The sequence below is a fragment of the Colossoma macropomum genome, unplaced genomic scaffold (genome assembly GCF_904425465.1).
Source record: "Colossoma macropomum unplaced genomic scaffold, Colossoma_macropomum, whole genome shotgun sequence".
NCBI lineage: Eukaryota > Metazoa > Chordata > Actinopteri > Characiformes > Serrasalmidae > Colossoma > Colossoma macropomum.
The window spans coordinates 36,387,022-36,409,715 of NW_023494801.1; the positions used below are offsets into that span (position 1 = coordinate 36,387,022).

Sequence of the window (22,694 nt, forward strand, 5' to 3'; positions counted from 1 at the left end):
TGACATGGAAATAGGCGTATTTCAGTGAAATTAATGTAATTTTGTTCAACTAATGAAATGTAACTTGTGAAAATTAGCTGACAAACACTAGTGTGAAGGCCTGGTTCAAACCAAGAAATTTTCTAAGCACAAACTTTTTAACATTTCATCCCCACGGACTATGACTAAGCACAGTCAGTCAACACGCATAAATAAATGCGCGTCATTCGGGAGAGTGTGTTACTATCTTTACTTTTGTGGTTTTATTGTACGTGGAAGGCAAGTTAGCCAGCTTGCTAACTGTGATGTTAGCTCCTTGGCTAACTGCAGCTGCACACAAGTCACCCAAATGCCACCCCTGATAGCAAGCGCTTAATAAGGTCGGCACCACACTGACTGTTTGCCACTCCTGGTCCACCCTCGGACCACCCAGATTACTGTCCTGCATATGAGCTTTAACTAGTTTTTAATCTCCTCAAACAGATTTTAAATGCACAGAGACTTTTATTTTAGAAAATAAACTAAAATATTTCCAACAACTGAGAAAAAAAAATAATGACTAGGTCTGATTTAAAATGATTTTATAGAAATGTTGTTGCTGACACTGAGCTGGATTAAAATTATTTACTAATCTAATTTACAAAGTGTAACTAAAGAAATGAAGGAAGGAGAAATCAGTAAATTCGACTGTGAGTGAAAAATGAGCGATGAAAAGTGGAATTTTGTCTATTATTGTGCTTAACCGCCGGTGGGCTGCCCAGAAAACGCTGAGCAAAACACCAGTGGACCACCAGCTTTACTATTAACGGGTCGACAGTGGTCCACTATCCTTTTGCTATCAGGGACTAACCAAGCCAGTTATCTACACTCTTAAGAAAGATGGTTCTTCAAAGGTTCTTTGGTAAAGAAAATGGATCTATATAGAACCATGAACACCCAAAGAACCATTTGCATTATTAAAGGGTTCTTCGCACCATGAAAGGGTTTTTTCAGACTGATGGAGAATGTGTCGTTTCACATAGAGCCATTTTGAAAGGTGTTCTGTATAGCAACCAAAAGGGTTCTTCTATTGTTACAAGCTTTACATTGTAACACTAGATGAACCCTTATGGATGCTATATAGAACCCTTTTCAAAAAGGTCCTATACAGAACCATCTACAACACATTCTGATAAACACTTTCACAATACAAAGAACCCTTTAGTCACGCAAAGGGTTCTTTGTAGACCCATTTTTTTTAAAAATAAAGAGCGCTTGAAGAATTATCTTTTTTAAGAGGGACACTTTTTGGCTAAACATAGGGTGCAGAATTGTGTTCTTGCATGTATGCAATTTTCTTATTTAGCTGTTTTTTTGGTTGCTACTGCCCTGGTAGCAAAACCAGCACATACCAGCATGGCAAATACAGCATATGTTGTGTTTTGGATGCTGGTACGCTGGTCAACCAGTACGACCATACTGGGTGATCAGCTAGACCAGCACCAGACCAGCACCAGACCAAAATAAGCCAGCTTAGACCAGCATGGCATTCCTGCTGCTCTGTGCTAGTTCAGCAGGGTGTTTATTGTTAGCGAGTTAGCTAGCTTGACGACCACACCAACACTGGGGATTTTCTCATTGCCAGTCTTTTGAACCAGCCTGGTGTCAGACGACACAAAGCAAACTGACTGGCCTTTCGCCTTGTGTGCGCGTTTACGTGTTTGGGAATGCTCATGCCCACAGGCCAAGGGTTTACTAATCCGACCCGGCCATGAGGCCACACCAAAGTCACCCCCACTGCACTATCAGCATCAGCTACAACACCTTCAGCACACACGCTAATGCTTGTCTAATGCTTCTATAATGAAAACAAATCACATTGACATTAAAGAACAGTGGTGTATGAGTGTGGACTGAGGGTCAGAGGCTCAATATTACTCAAATCAAATCCTTGAACAAGTCACTCACTGCAACAGACCAAGAAACACAAAAGAGAAACGATAAATAAAAGTGATTCAAACCAAAACAAGTCCCTGCTAAATACTCTTTAGAGGGGGAGTCCACTGATTTTTAAAAAATTCTCAGAAGATCTAAAGTGTTTTGGTGTGAAATGGTTCAGATGTCTTTACAGTGGTGGTGATAGGAACCAGGGGTCGCCATGACAACAACACAATTATAGACATTTTATTTACTATCCAGAACCACCAGTGAACCTACACGAGTCTTCTGAGTTTATATGAAATGTTGATGATGGAAAATAGTGGAAAATCTAACTAATACATTTTCTTTGGGGACTATTTGGGCCCACAACAGCCTGCATGTATCCCTCCACCATGTCTCAGACATCAGGCAGTGAATTCATTCAACCATTTCATGTAGTAACTTTCTGTGAGGGAGCTTTTAGAGGTGGATGTCCAGTTCCTATCACCACCACTGTGAACAGTTCTGACCTGCTAAGTTTCTATAGAAATCTGAAAAATCTGCGGATTTCCCCTTTCAGAATATTACAGCCTTTTTGAGCTACATAAAGAAAGTAAGCGTGCCCCCTTGTGGACATTATAATAATGCTACAGCGATGACAGTTTTGATTCTACAGTTCGGCCTGTTTGAGTTCAGCTTGAGGCAAAAACCTGTTAGATTTTTGTGTGTAAAGCCTCTCTACACCTTTTTAGTTCTACACTTCGAACCAACAAAACCTCAACGCCTCGGCTTGTTTTGTTCAGCGGACGAGGCACAGCATTTGCCATTCAAGGTGAGTAAGTAAATAAAATGAGCAAATATTTCCAGACGCTGTGGACCAGTGTTACGACAGCACTAGCGTCATGGGTTCATGACATGGAAAAAAGAAAAAAAAAAAAGAGATGAAAATGAGAGGAATGCTCTGTCATACAACATGCAGATGAGGTGAAGAACTGACTTCTCTGTCTCATATATTTACACAGAAATGACTCATCTCATTCTTAGTGGTAGGAATTAACCAGACTGGACTGACGGATGCTGTGTTTGAGCTTTGCGTCTCTGTCGGAGCTTCCGTGTGGCAGCTGGTAGCACCTACTGTCATTACTTTGTCTATTATAACCAGTTAATTCTGATTTACATGTCATCACTGTTGTGTTAAAACCTATTATGGTTGTTTTTTGTTTTGTTTTTAACATTAACATTAACAAATGATCCAGAATACCTGGAATAAAGTCTTGTTACATTATTGTGCATGAAACTTCAGCACGTTGTTTCTGTTTCTGAGATAAAAGGTTGTGACAGTGATGACATGGTAGTGTCATATAAGGCGTTACTAAAGGTGTAATAAGCCTTGCTGCATGTTTGAATTAAAACCATGACATTTAAAGGGACACTCCAGCCAAAACAGAAAATGCAACCATTGCTACGACCGCCGCAAACATGCTTACTCACAACCTCTGGCAGTGCTGCAGTATCTTTAGAGTGACATTTTCAGGTTTGAAGACTAGAAAAACCCACTTCTGATGATGTATCTCGAAGGTAGAAGGAACTCCAGTGAAGCTACAACTGCTCTGGGATGGATTTTTAAAGGGGGGCTGCTTTGAAAAGTTTTTTTTTTCTTCGTCATTAGATAGACGAAGAAAAAAAAATGGTTCTATATAGAACCATGAGTGCTTAAAGATCCCTTTGCATGATTAAATCTTTTGCAAGATTGATGGAAGATGTGCATAAATGTGCTACAGAGGGTTCTATATAGAACCTTTTTAAAAAGGGTTCTTTTATTGTTATAAGCTTGACACTGTAACAATAAAATAACCCTTTTGGATGCTATGTAGAACCCTTTTCAAAAAGCTTCTATATACCATCTATAGCACATTCTCCATCAATCTGAAGAACCATTTCATCATGCAAACAACCTTTAATCATGCAAAGGGTTCCTGAGTGCTTCTGGTTCTATATAGAACGATTTTCTTAACTAAAGAACCCTTGAAGGACCATCCTTTTCAAGAGTGTAGATACCATAACTCAGAAAAACTTGTCTCTATTGTCCATTTTGTGAGAAATAAAGATAGAATTGCTTGTCAGGATTGGGTGACACCACAGGGATTCCCAAAGGCTATGAGATGTATTTGCATTAGGCATGCTGGGAATTGTAGTGAGAGAACACTAATGGACAAACTGATATAAAATTGTGAATTCTGTCAATCTAATGAGGCTGAGGGATACAATGCTGAGCTAAAGAATACTGCATAACACATGAAATAACACATTAAACTGTTTTAGGCCAGAATGCCCTTTTAAGTCATTTAGTCATAAGTAAAAGTCAATTTTAACAATTTCATAACATTGCTGAAGGTTCTACACTGAGTTAAGAGCTGGGCTGACTTTAAATGATTTAAATGTGCACATCATTTCCACTTTAATAAAATGTATTACATCAACACAATCACTACCAACAGTACTTAAACTGAAAGATGCTGAATTGTGCTGATGAAATATGTTTCACTAATCTGGAAATTATGAACTGAGTGAACTGCAGCTCTGCCTGTCTGTGCGGTGCAGTAGGGAGTAAACCAGCTCCTAAACTGCCCAAACGGTTTCCACAGCACAAAGATCATGGTCAGGTATGTGTGTGTGTGTGTGTGTGTGTTTGTGTGTGTGTGTGTGTGTGTGTGTGGTGATCAGCCGGTGCACTGGCACAGCGGGACGACCCTCGGGACACTGGCCGCTGCAATCTGTGTCCTGCGGCTCGGACAGTGAGGGTTAGCGATTCTGAATGCTCACTGGAGGAAACTCCGTCTCGTCGTCCAGACACACAGGTCCAGCTGCAAACTCGTGCTCGGGAATCACCTCCCCCTTACTGACCCCGCCGTCCTCTGAGTAACCTGAGAGAGAAAGTTTACTTTATAAAACTTTATTCTTACTTATTTTCATTTATACTGTAAACTTATTTTAAAGGGTTTCATTCCACAGGCCATTTTTATTCATAAATAATTATATTTATGTTATTATAAACTTTTTAATTATATATATTGATAAAGAGAGATCACATCACTCCCATTTAGAAAGCTGCACTGGCTGTCTGTATCGTTCAGGATGGATTTTTAAGTTCTAGTACTAGTTTTTAAAGCTCTTAATGACCTTAAAGCTCCTGAATGTCTGTCTGTTTATGATCTTAGATCTGCAGATACTGACCTACAAACACCTTCAGTAAAACACAGAAAACGTGGAGAGACTCTTTCAGTTATTCTGCTTCTAAACTGTGGAGCTCAGTTCACCTTTTATTAGACAGTCGAGCTCAGAGCTCACTTTTAATAATCATCTAATAACGTCTCTCTTCAACTCAGCATTTAATTAAAACTCTGTCTCCTGTGTATTTATCTTTTAATTTGATCTGTCATTTTTTTTATAATTCTAAATTAATACTATAATTTCTTGTATTACTGTTAAGCTTTATCTCTTGTCTGTAAAGCACTTTGAGCTGCCACTGACATGAGAAGTGCTATATAAATAAAAATTATTATTATTATTATTATTATTACTATATGAATTACAAATGCAAATAAAGCACTCTTCATATACACTTACACATTAATAAAAGTTTATTAAAAACACTCTACATTGTAAAACTACACTATACATTCATCACTGTCATAATAAACATTTAATCTCTTATCTGGTATCTTTACAGAAGCAGGAAGAAAAAACAGAACTTTTAATGTATATTACGGTATGTAATGAGACTTTATTTTAAATTTTGGAGCATTTCTGTTGGTCCATTCATCACGATATGTTCACACGATGTAAGCGTGTTTTTAAACGATGTAAAAACAAACAGAACGAAAAGGTTCAGAGGTTTTGTAAAGCCAGTGACGATATACGGTGTTGGAACTTTGGGACCTCACTGTCACTCTTCAATGAAGTTGACTCAGTTGATCCCACTATTTTTTTTTCACTGTGATGCTGGTCAGTACCTGTTAGAGTGGCAGATACAGGTCCAGATGTGGGGACGGTGGCGGCAGTGGCAGCGTAGGACTGTGGAGCAGCCGAACCTTCAGAGACACCAGCTTCATCTCGGTCCTCATTTGAGCCAAACAACCTGCAGACAAACACTGACTCACATACACTGTAGAGCACAGCTATTCAGACCCAAACCTGCAGGGAGACGCATCGGTTTACAAACCCAGTCAGAGCTAGAACCAGTTCTATTCAGGGCAAAAGGGTTCTATACAGCAGCCAAAAAGGGTTCTGCTATTGTAACAAGTTTGATATCATAACAATAGAAAAAACACTTTTTGGTGCTAAGTTCTATTTAGAACCATTTACAGCACATTCTCCATCAATCTCAAAAACCAAAGCAAAGAACCTTTTAATCAAGCAAAGGGTTTTTTGAGTGCTCATGGTTCTATATAGAACCATTTTCTTTACTAAAGAACCCTTGAAGAACCATCTTTTTTAAGTGTTTAGCATAATAAAGTAAAAAGGTACTAGCTACCTGGCTAAGTATACACTCTCAAAAAACATGGTTCTTTAGTGAAGGGAGTGGTCCTATTTAGAACCATTTCGTAAATAATGGTTGGAATGGTGGAATGATTCTTCAGCCTGATGGAGAATGTGTTGTATATGGTTCTATATAGAACCAAAAATGTTCTGTCAAGCTTGTAACAATAGAAAACCCCTTTTTGGGGCTATACAACCAATAAAATTAATTAATGAGATGCAGAGTACACAGGGGACCCAATATTGATATATATATTCCAGCATGTTGACTTTATTGAAGGGCACGACTTTTACTGTAAACAGACATCATGTTGAGCATTATGAGCTTTCCCATTCACATTTCAACCAGTGCCTGTATCCTCCTCTAGAATGTCTTTCACCACCCCTCGCAGCTATCAGGTGTGCTAACTTAAAAGCAAGCCTTATTGCTCAGTTATGATTTTTTTCTCACCTCAGTCTGAATGAATTCTGATCTGACCACAAGGGGAAAAGACTTACACCTACACATCTATATGTCAAAATTATCCAGACAGCCCTTGTAAATAGTGAATTCAGCCTCTTTGAGTTCACCCATTACTGATACAGGTGTTCACACAGCTTGTATACCCTCCACAGAAAAGCACTGACCAATGGAATGGGACGCTCAGGAGTAGCGGCACATAAGCCTAAGGTCACCATGCCCAACTTCCAAGTGTGGGGTGTCCAATATCTTTGGGATGAGTTGGATCATCCAACATTAGTACCTCACTAATCCTCACACAATGTTCCAGTATTTAGTGTAAAGCTCAGAAGAGTAGAGGCTGTTACAGCAGCAAAGGGGGGGCAAACTCATTATTAAAGGACCCAAATCCTACATTTCTTATTTATTTTTCACCCCCTCAGGTTCACTTATGTTTGTGTGGTTTTATGTTTCAAAAAACAGTCATTATAGATTTTTTCATGACCATTTTCCAACCTCCATCCCTTAGAATTAAACTGGCTGCTTTTGTTACTGCGCCTTTAAGAATGATGAATGCAAATGAGCTCTGTTTTGATTGGCTGGCTTGTTTTGGGCCTCATTCAGAAAGCAGCCGGGCTGAAACACTCCTTATAATTTCAGCAAGAGTAGGCAGACCTAAATTGCTGCGGGCTGAATAGGAGGATATATGTAAAGGATTTGTTCTTTAATGAAATCACAGAAACAATCTATTCAAAACAGGCTGTTTTTGCTTAGTTTCCATAAATGGACTGAGGTGTGTATAAAGTGTTCTGAAACTTGAACAGTGTTCCCATAATGTATCAAACCCTTTTTCTTTCAAAAAAGCGAAGAAAATTAGTTTTCCATGATATGGGCCCTTTTCAACTCCTTAAGACCACCAGTGGTTCCAAAACGCACTTCATCATAGTGTTCATAACTTTCATATTTCATAAGCTACATTCTAAAGGTGGGGGTCGTATGAGAGCTGTAACTGTCTTCTCTCCAGTCAAATAGATGGGTGATGTAATTTTAAACCCTTATAATAAAAGAAGCTGAACTCCTGAAAGTCGACCCATTTTTCCACAAATCTGAGCTATAAACTATAAACAGGTGGCGTCTCTTCAGTGATCTGCTCTGTAAAAATTATTTTTATGAAATAATACAAAGAGCGTCTAAGATTTTTGGCAGTAAATTGTAAGCATATAGCAATATGTGTATGATCATAAAACACATGTTCTGTTAATTTGAGGGGAGCTTTTACAAAAAATAAACAAATGAATAAAATAAAAATTTACATTTATTTCATGCAGTTACTGAATAATTTGCCTTACGATTTGGTCAAGTAAATTCAGATGGAAAAACCAAAATATACCCTGGAGAATAAGAGGTTAACACCACTGATTTCAGAGGAAATGCTGGAGGAGCAGGTGGCTACAAACCTTAGGACATGAAAAACCCTCATAAATCTAACTTGTGCCTCTCAAATCCTGTAATGTAACACAGCTGAGTTAATTTCTCATGTAATTATCAGAGCCGGTATGAGTGAAGGGCACTGAAGCAGGACTGTGCAGCGTAATGTGTTGAGTCTTGTTAAAGGTAATCATCAACGCACGTTTCCTTTTCCAGAGAAGTCTCACCTGTGCGTCTGTACCAGTGTGCATTCACCCCCATCCTGAGGGTCAATGTTGTAGATAAAGAGCTGCCCGTCGGATGAGGCCACAAGCAGCCGTGGAAGCTTCTGGATTCTGAAAGTAAACACAAAATCTTTACTGCACAGCTGTCTATTGTGAAAGCCAAGCAAAAAAATTACACAATCCCCCCTCTATCCCAACTTTAATCGATCAGCCAAGACGTCTGGTGTCTAAAGTTCAGTGGAAAGCACTGGAGCTATGAGGCTAATGAAGCTAATAAGTAAATGGTAGCTTATAGCCCACCTATGGGCGACAGTACATCACAGCTAAATGGAAGCATCTGTGAATAACAACAGACCATGCAAACTCACAAAGCCGGGCCGCTGAGTACTAAAGCGCGTAATGCAGAGAAATGGCCTATCACTCACTACTGAGCTCCAAACTGCCTCTGGAAGCAACATAAGCACTAAAACGGTGCATGAGGAGCTTCATGTAATGCGTCTCCATGTCTGAGCAGCTTCACACAAGCCTAGGATCACTATGCGCAATGCCAAGTGTCGGCTGGAGTGGTGTAACGCGCCGCCACTGGACTCTGGAGCAGTGGAACCGTGTTCTCTGGAGTGATGAATCAGCTTCTCTATCTGTCAGTCTGATGATGAATCTGGGTTTGGTGGATGCCAGAAGAATGTTACCTACTGGAATGCACAGGGCTAACAGTACAGTTCGGTGGAGGAGGGATGATGGGCTGGGCTGTTTTTCAGGGTTTGGACCCCTCAGTTCCGGTGAAGGGTGATGTTGATGCTACAGCACAAAGACATTTTACACAGTTATCTGCTTCCAGCTTTGTGTCAGCAGTTTGGGGAAGAGCCTTTCCTGTTCCAGCATGACTGAACCCCTGAGCACAAAGCAGCTTCATAAAGACACGGAGTGACCAGTTTGGTATGGAGGAACTCAAGCAGCCCTCACAGAGCCCTGACCTCAACCCCACTGAACACCTTTGGGATGAACTAGAACGGAGATTGTGAGCCAGACCCTCTCGTCCAACATCAGTGTCTGACCTCACAAATGCTCTTTTGACTGAATGGACACAAATTCCCACAGACTCTCTCCAACATCTTGTAGAAGCTTCCCAGAAGAGTGGAGGCTGTTACAGCTGCAAAGTGGGGGACCAACTCCATATTGACACCTACGGGTTTTGGAATAAGATGTCCAACAAGCTCTTTTGGCCATACTGTGTACATTAGCCTTGTAGCTCCAGTACTAGAACTAAAGAAGTGAATTTTAGACACCAAACATGTCTTGGCAGATTTACCACGTCATGCTGGTTGACCAGCATACTATAACATCCAAAATACATCAGCTGGTTTTGCTGGTTTCTCTAGCAGGAATGAATGCAATGTAATGACAAATTCACAATAATTTATGGAGCGGGATTTTGTCTTTGGGAGTGTGTGTGTGTGTGTGTGTGTTTAGTGTGCTCGGTTGATGCTCTGGCAGGTGAGAGTGTGTGTATCAGTGTGTGTGTTATCACTCACGTTGCAAGTGTGCAGACATTTTTCTGGCAGGCCGTGTGCAGACGGACGGTGGCGAACGCTCGGTCCTGACTCATCATTCCAGAAACCTGCGCTGGGAGGTAGCTGCTGGCCGCTGTAAACATCTTCCCCACGTACGCTGACCAAGTCGGGGTCTCCTCCTCGCCACTACATACACACATACATACAGATATATATACAAATATATACAGATGCACTGACAGTATCTGTCTGTCTATCTATCTATCTATCTATCTATCTATCTGTATATCTATACATCTATTAATCAATTTAAATGCATATAATACATATTGTTGCCGTCCAAAAAAAATAACATATCTTAATAGAAATGCTCCAAAATCACTTAATAATTAATAAACGGTCTTAACATTAACTTACATTAAAGGTTAACAATGTTTTTGCATGTTTTGGATATACTTGTTTTCTTTGGACAGCAACAATATGGGACATTAGTTTTCACTTAACCATTTCCTGCCCTCTCCTGTTTTGTAGTTATCATCCAAAATCCGCTTTATCTAATCAAGACTTCATTAGGTCAAATTAAGGGAACTGATCATGAAATTTAATACATTTATGTGATTTCTGGGGCGTCTAAACTCCTCCCACAGCTTCACATTAGCTCACAATAAAAAACAAGAAATTCTTTTTACTGTATATGTGTTTATTTGCATTTATTCTAATGATATATGATGGATTTAAAAGCACAAACACACTTACTGCCAAGATAAATGGTTTTAAACAATGCGCTCAGGTGCCTAAGACTTTTGCACAGCACTGTACATAAAGCATATGGGACATACAGGTAAGTATAAAAACAAGCCTGTGTGCGTATGAGAATATCTCTGGTCATTTCCTCTCACCTCGGACCGTGCTGCTCTAATTTGAAAATGTGCACGGTCTCCGTGTTGCTGGAGGCGCAGAGGAACTGAGCGTCTGGGCTGAAGGACAGAGAGCTAATGTTCACATACCTGCAGAAACACACACACACACACACACACAGAGGGTCAGCACATACATCCAATCACACTGCAATGCACAGGAAAAATTATGCATGATTATATTGATGCATATGGATGACCCTGAACTGATCTGCAGAAACCTCTCTTTAAATTAAAAAAGCTGTTTTTCTTACTGTGCCTTTAAGACAGACATATACAGGGGATGCTTATGACATCACAACCATGATTAATTAAAAAAACACATATGGACACAAGACTGTTGATGCAGCCTTGTGTCCATATGTGGACGGGGGATCAAGCAGTACGTTTTGAAGCCATAACAATGTTTACGCAGTACCTTAAACTCTGGCTTGTGCCCTTTGATATATGTAAATGACATGGTTGCGATGTCACAACCATGTCATTGGTTGACATGGTTGTGATGAACTGGAAACCAGCTGTTTTCTACAGCTTAGTTCCTATAAGCAGACCGGAGAGTGAACAGCACATGGTGAAATTGTATTAAAAAAGGCAAAACTTTATTAAAAAGGAAAGGAAAATTTGGCTTCCACAGTGTCGGCACTTTAAAATGTTAGCTCCCTCTGAACAGTACGTGTTGATGTGTGTGTCCCTGTGTTACGTGTGTTTTATTCCAACCTCTTCATTCCTCGGCGAAACTCGAACAGGCGCAGACCTTCTGGAATGGAGAACACTCGAATCACAGTGCCCTGAAAAACACAGGTAGAGTACACTAATCAGTCCAGGTGGAGAGTGTGTGTTCATGTTCGGACTGCTGTGAAACAAACTACAGATCACCGATTTTCCGAACAAGCACAAAAAATCTGTTTACTTCTGGTTAGTGTCTTTGTTACGTGTCAGTGCATCATGTACATATTTCTCTGTTTTGATCCTGATATTTATTTTTGGCATATCGCTGCTGTCGGAAAAAACTTCATATCTCCATTTTTGTCATTTTTCAGTTTTTGACATAGTTTGAAAAAGCCTGGTGGCCTTTATATTGTGTGTAAATTTCATGCTGAATGGACCAAAAGAAATGACCCAAAATGTCTTGGAAGAAAGTCTGGTTCCATTGACTTACATTAAAAGTAAAGTATGTTTTTTCCTTCTCCTGTAAAGTTACCATTTTGGAGATACAAGGTTTTCTTCTGACAGCAGTGACATGGATCGTTCTACTGAAACAGTTCAAACTGAGGTCAGTTAAAAACTATTTACAAAAGCAATGAAGTATCTATTTAAACACAGGATATTAATAGAGATAGCAATAAGCTCAATACATACATCATCATTTACAGGGTACTTTCTATTGGGAGGTGTCTGTCCCAAACCCAAACCCCAAAATTTACACTTCTGAACATAATACTTACATTTTCTTTGTATTTTTTTCAACGTTAATTGATTTCTTTTAAACTGAAGTTGATCATGAGTTGATTTTAAAAAGTGTGGAACACTAAGAATCGTCATATTTTCTGCAGTTCAGCACTTTTTAGTGTTTTAATGATGTTAAATATGATTTTCTGTGTGAACAGCTGTTCAAAGCTGTGTTTGCTGGTCATGTACTGGCTGAGTTTCTGAGCTCAAAATGAGCTAAAATTGTCACTGAAACAGTCACTACTGACACATCTGGTAAAGTTTGGCTTGAGTTATGATTGTATTGGTAGTGACAAATCTAATTCTGCTCTGGAGCCACAAGGGGGCAGTAAAGGAGCTGCATGCTGCCAACCCCTGCCTCAGGCTAAAGACAGGAAGGGGCCCCCTGGATACACATTTTTTATAGTAGTTCAGAGCTCCTGAGTGGAGAACGGTGCAGAACCGTGCAAAAATGCTGACATGCTGACAAGTGAAACTGTCTCATAACGAAACAGCCAATAAATCTAATATTTCTCATTTTTAGACTGTTGTAAGAAAATTATAATGTTGCTTAAAGGGCTCATATCTCATTTTTCCTGAGGTCTACGTATGACATTTGTTTGGTTTTATGCAGCAAAAGAGTCATAATGTTTTTTTCATGAAATCAAGGCAATTATTGAAAACAGGCTGTTTTTGCAGCTGAGTTTCCGTATATAGACTCTACAGACTGAGGGGTTTCGAAACTTTTTACAAACTTCATTAACCGCTTTTATTTCCAAAAAGTAAGGGAAATTTGTTTTTCCATGCTAACTGATTTCTACACATTTTTATTTAAATAGCATTATTAAGTGAAATTATATTACTATTATGGCAGATAATTTTCCCTTAGGAAACATGCCTGAAACAAACATAATGATGTGTTATCTAGTGAGATCATTTCACTTCAGAAAATTACTAAAATAATAAATAGCATCAATAATAATAATAATAATAATAATAATAATAATAATAAATACCAGCTGTTTTTCAACTGCATATATTTCAGAATAGAATATTTAACATCAACTCCTACACTCTATGTAATTTATGTTGTCATGGGGCCCTCTGATCATGGGGGGCCCTAGAGCAGCTGCCTACCTTCAACTAGTGCAAAGACCACCCCTGGACATGTTCCCTGAAAAAAAACGTGCTTCGTGCTACATTGTGCAAGTAATCAATACAAATCAATGCTGAACTGAACTGAAGTGACTCTGTTTACCCTCTCGGAGGCGCTGGCGAGTTTGGTTCCTGAGGCGTTAAAGGTGATGGCGGCGAGTGGGCTGTCGTGAGCGGGGATCATGGTGACGGTGCTCTGAGAGAGAGGAGATAAAAACAGCGTTACAGTCCGAATACTGCTACACACAACACCACCGGCCTCACACACACACGGCAGGTGAGGACCTCCCACTGACCATAACTCAAAAACGTAAACAGCAGACATGTTTTAACATAATGAAGTATTGATCAGATAAAGCAGGTATTGGATGATAACTACAAATAATACTGGGCTTCCTCGAGGAGAGAGCAGGAAATGGTTAAACACACACTGACACATAAAATCACCACTTTCTGTATTAATGTTATCTGTATTTTTTCTAATATTATTTATTCTTTGTGCAAATAAATGTTTACCACACAGTACTACAGGCGTGAGTGATTTTATGGATACAGATAGGGAGGTAAATAAACACTATATCGCTAAACTGTTGACACGCTGAGCCTCAGTAGGCACATGCGCTGCCATCTTGGTCTTTTCTATATATGTACATACTGTATCTGTCGATTGTCAGTTACTTTCTTGCACTTTATATGTAAATAATACTGTATTCTGCACTTCTGGTTAGATGCTAACTGCATTTCATTGGCTCTGTACCTGAACTCTGAACACTGATAATAAAGTGAAATCTAAGTTGAATCTGATCTAGTATATATATGTGTGTGTGTATATATTGCTGCTGTCTGAACAAAACCTTATATCTCCATTTTTGTCATTTTTCAGTTTTTATCATAATTTGAAAATGCCTGTTGATGTTTACATTGTGTGTAATTTCCATGATGAATGGACCAAAAGAAATGACCAAAATTCTGGTTCATTGACGAGGTTTTGTTCGGACAAAAGCAATATATTATGTATATATATATATATATATATATATATATATATATATATATATGTGTGTATGTGTATATATATATATATATATATATATATTCCTTTTATTCCATATTCCAGGCCTTCATAAATAAATGTACACATCAATTTGTGTTTGTGTGTGTATGTGTGGGCGCACGTGTGTGTGTGTGTGTGTGTGTGTGTGTGTGTGTGTGTGTGTGTGCACCACAGTGGTTTTAAGGTCCAGTTGTGTACCTTATATATGTTTTTTCCCAGAGAAAAGGTAGAAATTTACACCTTTCCCTTATCTACTGTTTCAAAACAGAACAATGACACAAAAAAAGCTGGAGTCAGACAGGGAGTGTGTTAAAATATATAACTGTGGAATACAGTACAATTATGTTCCCTAAATAAAGGTACTGAAGTGACTCCAGTGACTCCACCCGAGTGACTCCAGTTACAGTATAGTTTGTTTTTCCTGAGAATCTACATTTATTTACAGGGTCTGTTTTTCAAACTCAGATTAAATCAAGCTCTGGATTTTTTGTGGTGGACATGTGGTTAGATTTACTGGCCCCAAGCAGATTTAAACCAAGCGATCACTCCGCCTACTGATCATCACGTCGTCAGGAAGCTGATGTGAGGTGATCGGCTCATTACCAGATTGTTGGCGTCGTAGACGATGATTTCTCCGATGGTGGCGCTGCCGGGGTACGCCAGGTAAGAGTTGGAATGGTTTATAGAGAGAGCGCAGAGACCTGCAGAAACAGCAATAATGTTTCAAACAGAGGTGAAATGCAGCATTAAGCACATCTACAGCACACAAACCGGTCCGTGCCGTTATCTGTCTCACCTGAGGGGTTTGGGGGTGTGTTTAGAAGAGTCTTTAGGAGCTTCATGTCTTTTATATTGTGGATGTAGACGGATTCTTCCAGACAAACAATCAGCCTCTGCAGCGTAACACACAGAAACATACACAGACACTGTAAACTAACAAGATAACTAAAAAGCAACTCTCTATCCACTGAAAAACACAGGAGGCAGCCCTAATGCTGTGTTTTGTTGGCCTCAGCAGACTTTTGAGGAAAAAACACTAATTGTGATTTTTCTGATCAATTGCATTTCTGATTTAAATATGATTATTTTCTATAAATTAAGCTCCAAATCCTTTTTTTCCTATAGAAGACCAGCACAACCAGTTTTCCAGAGTTGAAGACTGAAGGCTGAATGTAGGGAGCCACCAGCTCTGTTATTATTAGATCAAAACTCCCCAATTTAACTAGTTAAGACAATACTGAATAATGTAGGATGTAAATAAAATCTCATTTTGATATAAAAACAATAAATAGTTCAGCCCTCGTGAAAGCCGATAGAGCACTCTGAGCAGTGTTCCTGCTTGTGTGTGGGGCACTGGCGCCCTCTGCTGGTTGACTGAAACCATTTTGAACCATTTCCCCTTAGAAAACTGATCGATAACGGTTTAAAAATCACTAAAAGCTGGAACTTTTGTGAAATGTTCATTAGGCAGCTACAAATACAGTACAACAGGAATGTTTTGCATATAACTATAAAAGCAAAATACAACTGAACTACAAAACCTATTGCTCACTGCCGGCACTGCCTTGTGGGGTTTGTGTTAGTGATGTCATCAGTGCGTTTTGGAAAATACTCTGTAAAAAACCCGCCATTTCTGTCTTTTACACTCATTGAATCATTTCAAACACTGACATAGTGTCAAATATTATGTTTTACAATCTGTAATGTGCAGCATATTCAATTCACAGTTAGCCTAGGCTTTCAACGCGAACAGCAGGGGGCGCTCTGACCACTTTCATTCCTTATGCTCCTATTTATAAAACACAAACTGCACTCCACGTGCAATATGTGTAAAATATCTCTGCAGTGTAAAGATTTTTTTACTTTTGTATTTATAATGTTTATAGTGTTAATTCATCACCATTCCCATGTATAATATAAATACTTCATGTGCAATTTGGGTAAAATAATAATAGAGTTTATATGAAGGATAGAGTTTATATTTTTTATATTATCTATCTTTAGAAATTATATATATATATATATATATATATATATATATATATATATATATATAGTTATTCTTATGAGGTGTTTTAAACTCGACCTTTTTCTATGATATGTATATGTGTATGTATGTGTTTGTGTATATGTGTTGTTTTTTTATTTTATTTTTTATGTACTGTCTGAAAACTTGACTCGGTAATCTGCCAACACATCCTGGAGGGGGGTGGGGAGGGAAAGAGGATGTTGTGTGTTCTTATGATTATTTGTATGCCAACATATTAAAAGACAATAAAACAATTGTTCACAAAAAATACAAACATACTTCCCAAAACATCTCATGGTGTGTTTTGTTTGAAGTTCAGGTTTTGATGTGGAAGAGTGCTACAGCTACTGGCATTATTTTGGATTTTTACCCAAATTTTCTCCACTGTTCTAGTCGTGGCTACAATCAGAATCAGTATCAGAATCACATTATTTTGCCAAGAATGTTACACATACAAGGAATCAGTCTTGGTGAGTCACACATGTATGACATGAACACACTGAACAGACCTGACGAGCAAACAGACTGTTAACAAACATTTAACTAAAGGGGAAGTAAAATCAAATAAAATACAATAAACAGAATATAGAATAAGAATAATATAAAGACACAGCCAGTGTGGAAGGAGCTCACATGTGGGATATCTTTACACATGGAGATATGAATGTCTGTATGTATGCAGGTCAAGTGGATATGTACTATAAAATACACTATAATAACTATTATATACAGAATAGCAGTGGTGGACAGTAACTAAGCAAATTTAATTAGTTTCTGTACTTAAGTAGTTTTTTATTTATCTGTACTTTACTGAAGTTTTTCCATTTTGGGTGACTTTTTACTTTCACTCTACTACATTTCAAAGTCAGATATCTCACTTTTTACTCCACTACATTATGAGAAATCTGTCGTTCCTTTTGGTTTATGTGTGAATAAAAACTTAACATGTCAAAACGAAAGAAGCGCGAAGCAAGAACACCAATCAGGGCACAGCGGTCACTTTGTTTTGAGCTTGTTTTGACCTGTTGGTCATACTGACCCAGTGCAGCACACGGTTCAACATCAGTGCAGCAGCGTAAAACTTTGGGAGAGTCTATTCAACATAAATGATGAACTAACCTAACTTTGTGTAAACAGACCACAATACAGAAATATGTACTCATATGCAGTTGTGACTGACGTGTCTTTATTCTGAATTTATACAAACACATTTCATTTTATAGTAAATTAGTTTTGGCTAGTTTATGTTTATGAACAGAGACCTACAGATGCAGTTTAGTAAAGGAAACTCATTTGTGAATCTGAGTTTAAAGTTTTTATTAAACTTAAACTTGTACCTGGTTGGGAGGGTGAGGGCGGGCATGTTCTTCCACATGTGGAAACATGAAGCTCCACCACATTTTTTCAAACTGCTGCAAACGCAACATCACTATACCTCAACACGCTATTTTATTACAGTGCCTTTAAGACTGATGTATGTAAATGAGCTTGGTTCTGATTGGCTGGGTGGAAACACTCCTTATAACTTCAGTGTGGGTGGGTGGGGCTAAACTGCTATATGCTGAAAAGGTGGGAGTGTGTTTTTGTGACATCACATAAACAATGTATTCAAAACAGGCTTATTTTCTATGTATGGACTGGAGAGTGAACTGCATGTTTTGAAAGTTTAGCAATGTATATAAACTACATCAACAATTCAGATTTCCATGATATGGACCCTTTAATACAAATATACAGGTAGTTCAGTACAGTGCACATGCTCTCTGCCAGGGTTGCCAGGTTCTTGCTACTCCCTCCAAAATGGGCTACTTATGGGTGGCTTTAAGCAAACTTTTGGCTGAAGATTTTCGCTGGCCCTGGCAACCCTGCCCATCATAGAAATGCTGAAAATATAGCAAGATCTGTGGAAAATCAGGTGATAACCAGTGTAAACCAGGCAGAGACATATGAACTTAATGAAACTGAAAATTGGAGCTCACTGCAGTTGTGCTGCACTTAGATCAGCTAGCAGTATCACAGCAGTGTAGAACCCAACGTTAGGATGTCACTGTTTGTGAATTGCTAGCCAATTGGAGCGTACGAGGGGCGGGGCTTTAATGAATACAAAAACAGTCCAAATGTTCACATATTAAAATGAAACTGAAAACTGAAAAAAAATAAACTGAAAAATTTTGGGGTGAGAAGAAAAACTGTATAACTGGATTCTTGTCTGAACGATCTGGGTGGCTGTACCTGTCGGTTGAGGCGCACGGCGAGGATGGTGTTGGAGTAGCTGTAGTTGCAGATTTCGGTGCCTTTCTTAAAGTGGTAGACGTTCATGCGGCGCGGCATGGCCTGGCTGACCACCACCACCAGACTGCTGGAGAACAGACGCTCCACGATGTACACGTCCGGACTTTCTGCTGAGAGACGCAGGTAAACACGCCCAGAGACAAATTAAATTAGCCTAAAAATACATAAACAAACAAACATAGCAACACCACAGACATATAAACACACCCAAAGACAAATGTGAGCTCACTCTGCTCTCGACCTCAGCAGTGACTGAGTACCATCTGAGAGGCCCTTTAAACATTACAGCACAGCTCAGTGATTCACAACTAGCATCTAAACATTGTCACAATGAGGTTTGATGAGTTGGAACCAACAAAAAAGACCCAGGAGTGACAAATACAAGGATTTCTATAACATTTCACACACCGCACTGCACTAAATCCACCAGTGATGCTCTCTTTGTAATGAAACATGCACTTGTTCTGTGTTTTTTTTAAAGGGCTCATATTATGAAAAACTTCATTTTCCTTGTTTTTTTTAAAATACATGTTTGATTTACTATGTAAACATTGTTAAAGTTCCCAAAATGTACCATTCAATCCGTGTGTGTAAATTACTCTGCAAAAACAGCCCGTTTTGAATGATCTGCTTTTGTGATGTCATGAAGAACAGCACATTTACATATCTCCACCCATTCGGCCTAAAGAAGTTTAGCCCCGCCCATTCACCATAAAGTTTCAGGACTGCTTTCCGATTGAGGGACAGTGCAGAGCAACTAGTCAGAACAGAGGTCATTTACAGACAGTCATATGAAAAAGTTTGGGTCAAATTTCATGATGATTGGTGAGACACTGTGAGAGTCTGCAAATTTTAATAAAAATAAAAAAAAATGGTTTATTTGCTGAATTTAACATATTGGAGGAAAAATTAAAATGTGGCCTGTGCAAAAGTTATGGCACACTTTATATTTATTTTTTCCAATATGTTAAACTCAGCAAACACACAGACATTAAAGTTTGCAATTGTGCACTAAAATTTGCAGAAAAATTGAATATTTAAGTGTGTTCTCTGTAGAGGACGTGTCAGCTTACACAAAACACACCATTTAAACTTTCGCATACGTGTATCAGTCTTAAAGGCATAGTAACGAAAACAGCCTGTTCAATTCTAAGAATTAAAGAAACGTTGGAAATGATCATGTAGAAAATGAGTTATGATTTTTCTATTTGGCATTTATATTTGGCAAATCTGGTGTTGATTCCTACATTCTCACTCCTAAACCCTGTGTCTCTTCCTCGCATCCTCAGAGAGGAGCATTTAAGATCTGATGGATCGAGGAAAAGCAAACGAGGACACACAATTAAAGCTATGAGAAGCATCTAAGGCCCAAACCCATTTCACCCCTCGCCCCTACCACTGAGAGCTTAGCCCTCTGTTTTGCGCGTTCACGTCTAGGGTGTCTTGTTGAGATAGGGTGGTAGGGTGAAGTGTTAGAGCTACACGACCCTCCAAACGGAGGTTTTTCAGAAACACAATCAGAACAGAGTGTTATGACAAAAGATGGCTGTGCAAGAGACCAAAGAAACCCACAAATGTGAGAATTTTCTCTGTTACAAAATCACGATAATCACTGTATTATCTTAGTTTAATGTCGTTTCAGTGTATTTTGGTCCTTTTCTTCATAACAAGCATAAAAAATTGCTAATAGTTTGCTGATGTCTCGGTAGGTTGCTCGCTAAATTTTCTGCTTCACTTTAAACAGTCCATCAGTTCTGATGCCTGAAGTGCCAGAATGTAACTGCTGCACCATTTAAGGTGGAATGGGAAAATTCGAATGAGCTAGCTGAACTTTACCCTCCTCTGCTGTCACTGCAGACTGGCAGGGTCGCCTATAGAGCAGCGCTAGTAGCTGTTAATGAAGTGATGCTCTTTTTATCTCAGGGTCCCATTTCAGAGGGAAGATTTCAACCACTACCCTGTTATTTGGTTCTAGGGTTTATGATTAAGATATTAAGAGAACCTTATTAGTCCCCCAACGGGGAAATTTCACCTCCGCATTTAACCCATCCGTGCAGTGAAACACCACATACACACTAGTGAACACACACACTAGGGGGCAGTAAGCACACTTGCCCGGAGTGGTGGGCAGCCCTATCCACAGTGCCCAGGAAGCAGTTGGGGGTTAGGTGTCTTGCTCAAGGGCACTTCAGTCACGTACTGTTAGTTCAGGGGATCAAACCGGCGACGTTCCCTAACCTCCAGCCCACGACTGCCCCATGAAACGTTTTTTCTCCCTGTCGGGGTATCGAACCCCGGCCTCCCGCATGACAGGCGGGGATACTTACCACTCAATGCTCGAAAACAAGGGGTAGGGGTAACAATAAGAAATGGGATTGGGCCCAAGTGTTACTCCTTAGGCTACCAGTGACAGACACAAGCTGTAAGTGAGCAGACGGCTGTTTTACTTCTCATAAGAAGTAAAAAAATAAGGGAAAAAAGTCATTTCCTGTGACCTGCGTGTTCTTGGAAAATAAAGTGAGCTAAATCTGGCAACACCCTGCTGAGTGATGAACAAACTCCGCCAGAGAAAAGTTTACAGCAAAGGATGATGAAGCTTAAGTCATTGATGGAGCTCAGACTGAAAGATCATTCATTTTATATCAATGTTGCAATTCGTAGGAGTCCATTTTTCTTGTCTTAACCAGTTATAAGTAGGGGAATTTAACCTGATAACATGGAGTTTGTGAGCTGCTTGTAGATGAATTAGACCAATCAAATATCCATGAGCTGTGACATCACAACCACAACCACAACTAACTGGCAGTCTGGCTCACGTTCAGTGTCCAAACCTCAAGCCAGAAAATGTAGATGTAGCCAAAAAATCAAGTTTGGACCTTAATTTACAAACCATAATGGCAACTTAAGTCATAGTATCAATCGTAATTAGAAAAATCGCAATTAGATATTTTCCCCAAAACATTCAGCCCTAGACGGAACATGTCACTTCAACAACCACAGTAATTTCGCTCCACCATGCTGAAAAGCTAATTAAACTAATCCGACAGCTCAGCTAAAAGTCAAACTCCCCATTTTCCCAAAATGTAGTAGATCATGTGATAGCTGTTTGGCGTCTGATGTGTGCTATTGTTTTAGCACTGGAGCTATGAGGCTAATGTAGCTACCAAATAACGAAAGCTACTGCTAACACCATTTAGCATGGTGCTAACTGCATGGCTAAATGCCTCAAAGTGTGCGCGGCTGTTCAGTAACTCCAACAAACTTGATTACGTGGTTTCTGAGACTGTGTGACTCACTGTTATCTATAAACATGGACTAAAACACATTAGCATAGCTAAAAACAGTAACAACCACCCGGAAGACTGAATTCTGACTGTATTTCTGTGCATAACAGAGCATCATACAGTGTCAGGAACCACAGAAGCAAGTCTATACTGTTAGCACCATGCTAACTGATAGAGTATAAGCTTCTATTACTTGTTAGCTACATTAGCCTCACAGCTAACTTATGTCCAAAGGCACAGTGTTCTAGTGGTGGGGAGTCAATTCCAACAGAATCGATTCTTCGACTCAAATGCGTCAGAGGTGACTCTAGGCCCCATGAGTCAAGGACACAATCCTCTCCGGCCCACAAAAGCATTTTAATTTTCTGTTAATGTTATTCTGTTTCACAATGTGCTGCACTACAGTCCCCAGCATGCCCTGCAACGCGATGTGCGCTCTGAATCTCCTCCCCCAACAACAGTCTAGGGGACAGCGGTTACATCTTCTACACAGTTCCACACAGTTCCACATCAGTC

General features: G+C 39.3%; 1 protein-coding gene across 2 annotated transcripts in view; it reads right to left on the bottom strand.

Annotated features, from left to right (window-relative positions):
- wipi1 (WD repeat domain, phosphoinositide interacting 1) overlaps window positions 1-22,694 on the bottom strand; it is a 35,118-nt gene that overhangs the window by 3,820 nt on the left and 8,604 nt on the right. Inside the window, exons 3-12 of one of the 2 annotated variants that reach the window (XM_036589267.1) lie at window positions 18,835-19,001; window positions 15,370-15,466; window positions 15,177-15,274; window positions 13,623-13,715; window positions 11,654-11,724; window positions 10,919-11,026; window positions 10,041-10,205; window positions 8,512-8,619; window positions 5,892-6,016; window positions 4,702-4,802 (exon numbers count right to left, since the gene is read on the bottom strand). In XM_036589267.1, the coding sequence (XP_036445160.1) occupies window positions 4,702-4,802; window positions 5,892-6,016; window positions 8,512-8,619; window positions 10,041-10,205; window positions 10,919-11,026; window positions 11,654-11,724; window positions 13,623-13,715; window positions 15,177-15,274; window positions 15,370-15,466; window positions 18,835-19,001 (1,133 nt within the window). Of the gene's footprint in view, window positions 1-4,701; window positions 4,803-5,891; window positions 6,017-8,511; window positions 8,620-10,040; window positions 10,206-10,918; window positions 11,027-11,653; window positions 11,725-13,622; window positions 13,716-15,176; window positions 15,275-15,369; window positions 15,467-18,834; window positions 19,005-22,694 lie in introns of both variants that reach the window. The other variant, XM_036589266.1, reaches the window with a different exon arrangement.